At 55.2% G+C, this 10,004-nt stretch overlaps 4 protein-coding genes across 4 annotated transcripts; 1 reads left to right on the top strand and 3 right to left on the bottom strand.

Moving 5' to 3' along the window:
• Positions 1-883: 883 nt before the first annotated feature.
• On the bottom strand, positions 884-3,252 carry SETTUDRAFT_163530 (uncharacterized protein). The gene is made up of 2 exons (XM_008029038.1): positions 2,768-3,252; positions 884-2,698 (listed from the first exon to the last, which is right to left on the bottom strand). Exons 1-2 carry the CDS (start codon positions 3,011-3,013, stop codon positions 1,178-1,180), a joined length of 1,767 nt encoding a protein of 588 aa, XP_008027229.1. The 5' UTR covers positions 3,014-3,252; the 3' UTR covers positions 884-1,177.
• A 649-nt stretch (positions 3,253-3,901) lies between these two features.
• Positions 3,902-5,469, bottom strand: SETTUDRAFT_90341 (uncharacterized protein; the record flags this gene model as incomplete). The annotated part of the gene is made up of 2 exons (XM_008029037.1): positions 3,902-5,362; positions 5,416-5,469. The coding sequence occupies 2 exons, from the start codon at positions 5,467-5,469 to the stop codon at positions 3,902-3,904; spliced, it is 1,515 nt and encodes a 504-aa protein (XP_008027228.1).
• Positions 5,470-6,957: 1,488 nt separating this feature from the next.
• SETTUDRAFT_31897 (uncharacterized protein) lies at positions 6,958-7,552 on the top strand (the record flags this gene model as incomplete). The annotated part of the gene is made up of 2 exons (XM_008028787.1): positions 6,958-7,062; positions 7,160-7,552. 2 exons carry the CDS (start codon positions 6,958-6,960, stop codon positions 7,550-7,552), a joined length of 498 nt encoding a protein of 165 aa, XP_008026978.1.
• A 592-nt stretch (positions 7,553-8,144) lies between these two features.
• On the bottom strand, positions 8,145-9,684 carry SETTUDRAFT_163527 (uncharacterized protein). Its single transcript, XM_008029036.1, has 2 exons — positions 9,352-9,684; positions 8,145-9,296 (listed from the first exon to the last, which is right to left on the bottom strand). Exons 1-2 carry the CDS (start codon positions 9,614-9,616, stop codon positions 8,290-8,292), a joined length of 1,272 nt encoding a protein of 423 aa, XP_008027227.1. The 5' UTR covers positions 9,617-9,684; the 3' UTR covers positions 8,145-8,289.
• Positions 9,685-10,004: the final 320 nt, after the last annotated feature.

The following is a 10,004-nucleotide window of genomic DNA, read 5'->3' as shown; positions in this document are numbered from 1 at the left end:
CGCCGTGTCGCGCGCCGTGTCGCAGCTGCGCCTGGTGCTTCACCAAGACAGAGAAAGAGAGAGGCAGAGAGAGAGAGATGCTCGGGTCTCCTCCTCCGGTCGTCTCCCATCGGACTCCGTCGCGGTAATCCAATCACGGCCCAGAGCGCCCGCATTCGGAGCAAAGCCACCACACTCGGAACATATCGAGGCTGCTGGATTGCGCACATGGATGACGCTTGAACAAGACGCTGCGCGCACGCCCGCCCCGGCTTCATTCCCCTAGTGTCGCCGCCGAGTGCACCAAAGGGGGCGCGGGCCTTTGGTTCGACAGAGCCCGTGACCCCCTCCCTCCCCCGGTCGGAAAGGCAGCGCCAGCCTCTTCTCCTTTTCTCTGCGCCTTCCCCTTCTCTGCTTATCCTGCGCGCCCGGGTTTTGCGAGCAGAAAAAGAAGCCACCAGCAGATACGCACACACACGCACATATGTGTACATGCTCGACGCCATCAGCACGCACACTAACAAACGCGCGCCCAAGGGATTCCGACGTGCATTCCGAAAATCCAGGGTCTTCTCGCGTGCGTGCTGCGTGGGCGGACAGTCCCGCGCGTTTGACATCAGAATCGTACGATTTCCTCCCGCTCGAACACCACGCCGGTGCACCCTACCCCAGATTTACTCCAGGCTTGCCCACACGCCCCCCCCAAACGAGCAGTTGAGCCGCTTGCAAAACTGGCGCGAGCACCCACGTGCGAACGCACAGGCGATAGTTAAAATCAACACATACACATGTCTTCAGGTACCTAAAGCCGGCGCCAGAGCCTAGTCTGCAAGCCCACGCCCCCCGAGACTATCGTATGGTACAAATTCAGGGGTATATTCTTTCGACAAAGGAAAATGGTGGTATAAGCAATATCTAGTAACTGCCCCAAAGGGCTTGGCTATCGACACGGCCCTCGCTGTGCTCCTTAAATGCGACCATGCTGCCCAAATGCTAGCAAGCATACCTTTGGGGCTCCAATCTGATCCCCTCACCGGTAGAGAAGGAGAGAAAAAAAAAGCTAGTCCAGTACCTGCGTCACTCGCGTGCCGAAACTCCAAAAACGCTAGAGGTATAGTGCCGCAAAATCGTGTACCGATAAAAGCCCAAATGTACATGCACACGTCCCTGCAGAGAAGCTTCTGCTGCCACCTCGCCCCTAGTATGATTCCTCCTCGGCCTGCGTCGACATCTTCCGCGGTCGTACTACGGGAGGTCCCATTACGTCGCTGTCTTGGCCTGCACTCGCTCTCCGTCCGCCGCTCTGTCGCCTTGGAATCGCGCTTGGCCCGGGGATCCCCGATTTGTCCATGGTGAACCGGCGCGCCATGGGCGTTATCACCCCGCTCCCGTCACTATTAGTACTGGCATCGCTATCCCGCAACGACTGGGAAAACGACTGAGAGTGACTGTGCCCATTCGAATGCCCGCTCATCGAGCTGCGTGATCGTTGCATCCGCGACTCCATCCCGCTGATCGATTGCGACTGGTAGTGATTGACGGGCGTGCGATTGCTGCTTCGGCTCGCTGGCCGCGGGATCCCCGGCTGCGATGACACCGACGTCTGGCTTTCCGGCCGGCTTGGGACAGGTACTACTTCCTTTACAGAGTTGGATACACCGAAGGAGAGGCGGCTGACACCAGACTCGTACGCGCCCGTGACAGATGACACTGCCGATGTTTGCGACGTGCGCTTCCGCCCGCTCCTCATGGTGATGCTGCCGTGGCCCGATGCGTTGCTGCCCCGTGGGCTTGCTCGGGGCGGCGTGTTCGTGGGCGCAGGCAGCTTGGATCGTGCTGTTTGGACTCGTTCTTCGAGTTTCTGCATCTTACCTATCAGCCCCCGAATCTGGTAGAGCGAGCCTGACCTAGGCAGACCTGCTGTCGAAGAAGTGCCAAAGCCCGGTCGACTTTCTCGCAAAATCGTCGCCGTCGTCTTCGAAGAAGGCGTCGCCCGCCCGCTCGCAGCTGAACTTGGCGGCCGTGACGATCCCGATACACTAGGTACTCGTGAATGTCGCTGCGTCCGCTGGTACATACCGGCACGTGGTGTAGTTCCGGGGTCTAGCGGTGCAGCCGAATTCTTCCGCCTAGGCATGGGCGTCGCAGGCACCATTTTCGTGGTAATGGGCGCATCCGAGAGCGGTGGAGACGGCGGCGTCGTGTCTGGGTGGAGGATGTCTGCAATCGAGTGCGGCGGGGTTGAGGCGGCTGTCGGCGACGAAAGCGTCGTGGCAGATGTTGATGCCTCCGACACCGGCGAGCGCGGCCGTATCGCATCACTAGCGATGTGGCTGGTGATTTTGCGCTGATGGTTGACTTCGATGGTTTCTTCTGCGATGCGCAGCTTCTCTTGCACGATTTCCGCCTCGATGCGCAGGTCAGACAGCTCGTCGCGGAGTCGCTGTGTCTCGATGCGCAGTTGCTCGCGCTCCTGTTCGCCAATCTTGATTTCCTCCTCCAGCATCACCCCACGCTCAATAGCCACATTGTACTTTGACTCAACATCCTCGAGTGACGACGTTTGGTTGCGAGCCTGGCGCTCGAAATCATCGCTTTGCACCTCGATGTCCCGGAGTCGCATCTGCAGCGCGCGTTGGCTTTCGCGCAGAGCAGTAATCTCCTTCTGCAGAGTGTTCTGCGCATTGTTCGCTTCGGCCTTGCTTTGCTTGTACTTGGTCTATGCCAGCATTAGCCATTGCCCGCGAAATCACGCATACGCGGCACGCTACGCCCCAACGTCACGTACCTTCCACTCCTCGACCTCAAAGGCCAATCGCTCCGCTTTCTCTTGCAGTTTCCGTTCTCGCTTCTCGCTCTCCTCGATGTCGCGCTCCAGTTCAGCCTCCAGTTCCTTGCTGGACGTCTGAAACTCCTGAAGTTCGTTTTCCAGCGTCTCGTATTGCGTCTTGTAGTAAGCCAACTCCTCTTCCAGGCTGGTCCAGGCCCTCCGCTGCGCGGCCGGAGACGGGCGGGATTTTTCGACGACTCCCATGGCGGCTTCGCGGCTGTGGTGGTGGATCGCAACCCAAGTTCAGGGGAATGGGGTGGGCGGGGTGTCGTGATGGCACGGCGAAAGGCTTCGGCTGGTGTCGTGTACAGTCACCAGCGCTCGTGACATGGAGCTGCACAGATCAGCGTGTGCGCGAGAGTCGGGCGTGTCCTCCTGGCCTGACGAGGGTGATTCCGCTTGCGTCGAATACGGCGTGATGCGGCCAGTCATGCGCCACGGTCGGCTTTGTACGGTCAGCGGGCGCCTTGTCTTCGCTGCAAGGCCGTCACAGTGCGTGTCCTGTTCCTATGAGTCGTTAGTTGTTAGTAGGCCGCTGGACTGCGGCGTGCAGTGCTGAGCGTCTCCAACAGTGGGTTGTTGATGGAGGCGCTGCGGGCGGAGCCCGATGGTTAGCGCACTGACCTCTCCAGGGCAACCGCGGGCAGGAACGACCAGCCACCGGGTATGACACATGCAGCGTGCCGCGGGCGAGACATCCCCACATTGACAACGCAACAACAACTCAGAGCCTGTTGCCATGGACAGCTGCGCACCCGGGCCCAGACATTGAGCAAGACTCCCTTGTATAACGCGGGCATTGGTCTCGCATTGCCAACAAGAAAAAAAGCAAGCCATCTCGATCACTTTCAGACCGCTTTCGACGTATCGCACAGGGTTGCAAAATTCACTGCGTTTCAGGTTTGCGTAAATGTAATTAACACCCCTCGACGCATATTACCAGTATAGCGCACAATGCCCTATAATCCCGACATATTCAAAAAAGCCATTTTCTTCATCCGGAGCTCCGACCAAGAACGCTAGTCAAAAATAAAAGAATCAGGAGAATGCACTCACCAAATAGGCTCGTGGCAGGCTCAACTGTCACGTGACTCATTTCTTGATGCCTGTATCGGGCCCGTTGATGTCCCTGACGTCTGCATCAACTACCGAGCCTTTGGCCTGCTGGGACGCGTCATTCAACCCGGCCTTTGCAGTTTCAATGGCATTTTCAACATGTTGCGAACTGCTCGAGAGAGCATCGTGAGCTGTGCGCGATGCCGTCTCAGCCACCTCCGTGCTCTTAGAATAGACACCATCAGCTTGCTCTTTACCCCTATCCACAAGGCCCTGGGCTTGATGCGCGCTCTCTGCCGCGACACGCTTGACCGACTCGCCCATGCTTCCAACAACTTCCGTGCCCTTGACATAGGCTTCGCTTGCTTGCTCCTTGCCCTGACTGTAAGCCTCTTGCACACTGTCCGAGGCAGACTTTACGACTTGTCCCGGGCTAGGATACTGGTGCAGAGCCTTCTGCAGTGTGAAATACAGACTGATGATGATGGAATGGATGCGATCCTTCATCAACATGGTGATGCCGTGCGAGAAGAAGCCTTTCAGTACCTCAGGGCCCAGGCCTTGGTAGAGAGCCCAGATTCCTTCCGTCTGCGCAATACGCAGAATGGTGCTGAACACAGTTCGCTGCCTAGCCTGAAGAGCCTTTGACTTTGCATGGTCCCCAGACTTCTCCTGATCCGACGTCTCCCCACTGCCTGACAAAGGCTTCTGCGCAGACACTTGAGCGCGTGTCTTTGCGAGTGAGAATGGATAGGTGGCAGTCGAGGCCAGCACTTTGCTGATGGCAGCGAGGAGAAAGGTCGCGCGCGCACCTGGATCGTCGCGCTTTGCCCTCGGCACTACCAATCGCAGCAGAGCCTTGTGTAGCAGCATTGTAATCGAGGGATTGAGCGTCAAGACCAGACTGGCAGAATACCCCGACCAGAAGCCTTGTATTCCCTTTTCGCGTCGGATTTCAGACGCAATATCCTTCATGCTCAACGAAGGCGGACTACCTGGAGAGCCTTGGTTCATCATGGCGGCTGTTTGTTTGCGCGTGACAATCTGCTGAAGTGGTGTTGTGAAGAACTTGGAGAAGGCGCCTGCCACTACGCCAACGCCAATTTCCTCCAGGGCTGGTAGACTTCGACCACCGCCTCGCGCATTGAGCCGCTTCTCCCGAACATACGAGTATGCGAGGAAGAACAGGAAGCTGTCCACGACACTCTTCAATGTTTCCTGGGCCACGCCACTGTAGAAGGCCTGGGGTCCTCCCTCCCTCTCATAGATCTTCTCGATAGCGTCTAGGAAGCCGTTGTAATGGGGACGTTCGCCGTCATGCTGTAGCTGCCGCTGGACTTGGAGGCGCGTGACCACGACGTCAAGAGGGTACGTTATGAGTTTGGAGATGGCGGATCCCAGCGCCCCAGACGTAGCATGGCCTAGGGCCGGGAGGGCAGGCCCGACGGCGCTGTGGTCATTCTTGTCGTGCGAGATATGGTAGAGCGTGAAGGCGTCCTAGATATCCGGTGTTAGCTCGTACTCGGCAATCACGAGCTTGGGGCGCTTACCAGCTGTGAGTTGTAGATGTAGCTCAGCTTGTCGGGGTTAGCGTTTGTAGCCATGTTGGATTAAAGAGAGGCAAAACCTCATTTGCAAAAGCGAGAGAAGCAACTAAGCGTCGCAAACGCGGGGGGAGCTCTCGACGTTTTGCGGAGGCGAGTCCGCATGGCGCTTGTTGTGTCACCCGTTACAGACGTCATTGGGAGGCGTTGACGTTCGCATGAGGCCAGAGCTCCCAGCAGATAGCCGAGCTTCTCTGGGCAAAACTTTCGCTTGTGACAGCGGACTCTCGAACTTACACAACACCACCAAACTCTCACCCGACTCGCGTCCCGCGCTGATCCATACCATGCTGTCTTGGCTTTATCTGGCTGGAAGTATTGGCGACAGCGCTCGAAAATCCCACGGTAGTATGGAAATATCGAGTTCATACTAGTATCCAGAGGCGACGCGGACGGTTCTTGCTGCCTGGGTCGTCGAAAAAACAAGCAACAATGTACCAAACATACAGCCTGAGGAAACGGAGTACTCAAAGGGACTGCGAGAACCCTCCAAGGGTACTGATCGCAGTTCAAAGTATCCTCCAAGAGCAATTACGGCCGGCGGTTGATAAGACGTGGATAGACTCGTTCGCGGGGAGGACGTCCATTGTTTCGCCGCTGGCTACATTATTAAATGCAATCTACGGGACACAGCTAGTCTCAACCGATGATTAACCAAGAAGCTGCTCAGACTCCACGCCTTGCAAACAGTCGTGTGCGGGCGCATATACAATAGCTTGAATAGCCAAACTATAATTCTCGTACCAAGCGGAAACCACATACCATGGTAAATTACGGATCATCTTGCAGTGGTGCCTCTCGCATACTTGATCAGACGCAGACTCGATAAAGTCAAGGTGTTCTTGTATGTGTGAGCTCATAGAAGAGATGGTTTGAGAGAACAAAGTGGCTGGTGATACTTCAGGAAACAACTCGCATCACATCTAGCTTCCAGAGAGAGCATGCATTAAAGAGTCTGTTTCACAAAGGTCTCCGGATGATATCTCAGCTGTTTGTTGATATCACATGTCGAAGTTGATATCAACTGCTTCTGGCAATCCAACAGGCCAAGACCATACACCAGCCACCAACACTACTTTGAACACCACGATTGGCTGCACCGACCACTCAGGCAGCAAAGGGCTGCTGCACGCCATTTCTAGAGTGGTGAATGTAACTCAGGAAATGAGCGCATAGCTGCTGTGGCTTTCCTGGCGCAGTTTCTATGAGCCGGCGGTAATGATTGGTCTTATGATGCATTGCACAGCCTCAGCCCACCGCACTGCACTATCAGGCATCCAACTCCTACACCACTCAGGTGTGCTGGTCACCGGCAAGAGCGGCAGCACAATGAAACGATATAAGTTACAGCCGTTCGTGCCGTCTCCTTGATAAAGTCATCACCTTATTGACAGCCTAACACCATACTCGAGGAAAATTAATTCTTGAAATCCTACCTACCAAATCCATTTGTGACTTGATTGACATCTACACAAACGACCAAGAACAATGGGTATTCCAACCACACCACCCAGCGAAGCAGCGCCCGCCTACGACGACGTAATCAACAACCACCCTGTAAATCGGTACTCGGCATCTGGCTCGACCTCTGCTGTACGCGCATCCATCCATCTTCCAATCTAGTTCCCCCTCAAAAAAGAACAACAGCAACAACAAGAAGGTATCGAAACTAAAACTGCAATCTCCTTAGTACACCGTAATCCCGCAATCCGACGACACCGAGTACCATCAGCATGCAGATACCGATATTGAACTCCACGCGCACAACCACCACACCCCCTCGCAGCAAGCTCCTATCCCTCTACCAGCACCCGCACCAGCACCAGCACCAGCCGAAAGCTTCACCCAGACACTAGCCAGTCTCCTTCGGCCGCGCGCCGAAACCCCGCATACGCACTGCGCCGTCTGCGACGAGCAGGTGCTGACTGCCGCGCGGCATAAACACGAGCAGGAAAGACACTGCTGTACCATGGTTGCCGTGACGTTTATGTCGCTGTTTTTCTGCAGCATGGTGCTGGGTGTGGTGATTGTGAATGCGGGTTTGAGGCGCAGGCGGGAGATGGAGGGTTTAAATGGTGTTTAATGGATCTTTAGTTTTTCTTGTTTTTTGTTTTTTTCTTATACCTTCTTCTTTGGTGCTTTTACGATGTACTGAATGGTTTTCTGGGTTCGTTTGGGTCGGCGGTTGAGTGTGTGGGATGGTGCGCTACATGTCTGTTTTTTTTCTTCTTCTTCTTTTCTTTATTTCTTTCTTCCTCTGTTGCTTGATTGAATATGTTGCTGGATGCAAAGTGTGGCGGTAAGCTGAAAGTGTATTGCGGTGAGACGTCTGCATGTGTATGTGTGTTTTTTTTCATCGTCTTCATCCTTTTCTTTTCACGGGTGGTTTGATAGATATCCAATATTGTCTTGAGTTGGTTAGTCTGTAATAACTAAACATGTTGAATCGGTATGTCTATTATTACCATGGCCGATAAGATGGAGAGAAGTGTTCTAGTCCATGTTAGGACAGATTATGCACTCGTTGCTGGTGGCTTTACTGGAAGAAATAAATGCAGAGGCTGACTAGGTGGAAGGATGCAGCAATAAAGACCAGATACAAGACATGCCCTAGGAACAGAATATGCAGATTTGATGAGCAGACTAGATCGAAAAGGGGAAAGGTACCACTTGCTGCTGAGTGCTATTGCAAATCATGTATCATTATTAGCGAGCTACACTAAACGCGCAGCATGCCTGACATTCTATGTTTCTATTTTACATAGCGTTCGGATTCGCTCAGGCCAGCCTCTTCCACTTGCACCTTTCATCACTTAGATTTTACTCCAAAAGAGATGCCTGGTTGGTGTAAAGCACGTCAACAACATTGCTGAGCTTCTCAAGAGTGCTGAGCGCGGCATCGTAGCCTTGATCACGTTCCGACTCGTCGTATACGATCAGGCACCCTGCGCCCTGGTCCAAGACTCCGATGATGACCTTGTCCAGAATCATCTGAGAGAGCTTTCGCTCGACTTGTACCGTGTCCAGTCCAACCATCTTGGCAACGTGATCAATCTCGACCCTGCTAAAGGGCTCGATGACCTTGATAAGGTTCTGCTCCAACATGTTGTCGTACAAGCGGCGAAGGTGGGATGTGATGAATCGATCGCTACCAAGCTGTTGGCGGTAGTCGGTCAGGGCGGTCTCGTACTCCTCTAGACTGCGGTTGGTGTGTGCTCGCGCAACGGCCTTCATGGCTTCTAATCGCTTGCCGGCGTACTTGACGGCGTGTTTCGAGGTCATGAGCGATGTTACGTCATCTCCAAGGTTGAGCATGATCTTGCAGAGCAGCATGTACTGCAATGCCGACGTTGCTTTCTGGTCCTCGTCCTGCGAGTGGTATCCTTCCATGGCTTCGATGAAGTAGGAGAAGGCTGTGTTGAAGTCGCCATCCTCAGCGTGAAGCATACCACTCTGCATGTCCAGTCCGGCCTGCAACAAGGGCGGCGTGTAAACGGAAGCAGCCGATGTGCGCGCGGACGTGAGAGCGGCACGGCCCTTGGGTATGTTGCCCAGTGCGTGGTAGACCCTCGATTCCAGCAGCTGCACCTCGACCAAGACCAGCTTGTCGTCCAAGCGCTTCAACTCCTTCAGCAGACTGTTGATGAGCGTCAGAGCATCGTAGTAGGACTGCTTCTGCATGTACAGGGCGACCAGTCTGGTCTCGAGGTTTTGCCGTAGGAAGCCTCTCCGCTCGGAGACGGCCCACTCTATGCATGACTTGGTGACGGCGATCTGGATGTCGGCGGTGTTCGGTATCGTGGTAAAGAGGTCGAGCAACTGCCTCACTGCTCTGCATTAGTCATTGGCCGCGTCTGCCACGGGGCGGAGATGGATATATACCCAATTTGGATGTCTTCGCTTTCGCAAACGAGGACATTACTGACCGCGCCTGCTTCACCAGCTCCGCAAGCGCATCCACCTTGTTCTGGTCGCGGTAGAGCTCGCCGAGCCCGACCAGAGCCGTCTCATAGTTCTTGATGGCGGCCTCATTGGAGCCGGGGTTTTGTGAGAGAACGTCCTGGTAGATCTGCTCGGCCTTGGAGGGATCCGACTTGGCCAGCTTCTGTGCCTCTGCCACCCGTGATGTCGTTTCCGGGACGGCCATGGCTGCGTGATGGATGCCGGTAGGTGTGTAGAAGACGGGCTAGGGCTCTGTATAGGCAAGTGGCCGGGCGGGGGTGCGGTATAGCGTGGCGGAGAGGGAGCTGTATGGAGATGATTAGCTGCTCGCAGCTCGCACGGCGATGCGGCGGCCCCAGCATCGGCGTTATGTATCGCCGATGAGGCGGTGGCGGCGGCGGTCGAGCCACCTGCGCCACAGGCCACAGGCCACAGCCACAGCCACAGCCACGGCCACGGCGGCGTTATCGACAACAGCGTTGCGACAAGGCCTGACAGCACGACAAGCGACGTGCTTGTGCACACCACCCACACTCGACTTGATGCACACTCGCCGCCATGCTATGTATGCCATGCGCAAGCGTCGATTGGAC

The sequence above is a fragment of the Exserohilum turcica genome (genome assembly GCF_000359705.1).
Source record: "Exserohilum turcica Et28A unplaced genomic scaffold SETTUscaffold_3, whole genome shotgun sequence".
Lineage (NCBI taxonomy): Eukaryota > Fungi > Ascomycota > Dothideomycetes > Pleosporales > Pleosporaceae > Exserohilum > Exserohilum turcicum.
This window is presented reverse-complemented; position numbering and strand designations above follow the sequence as displayed.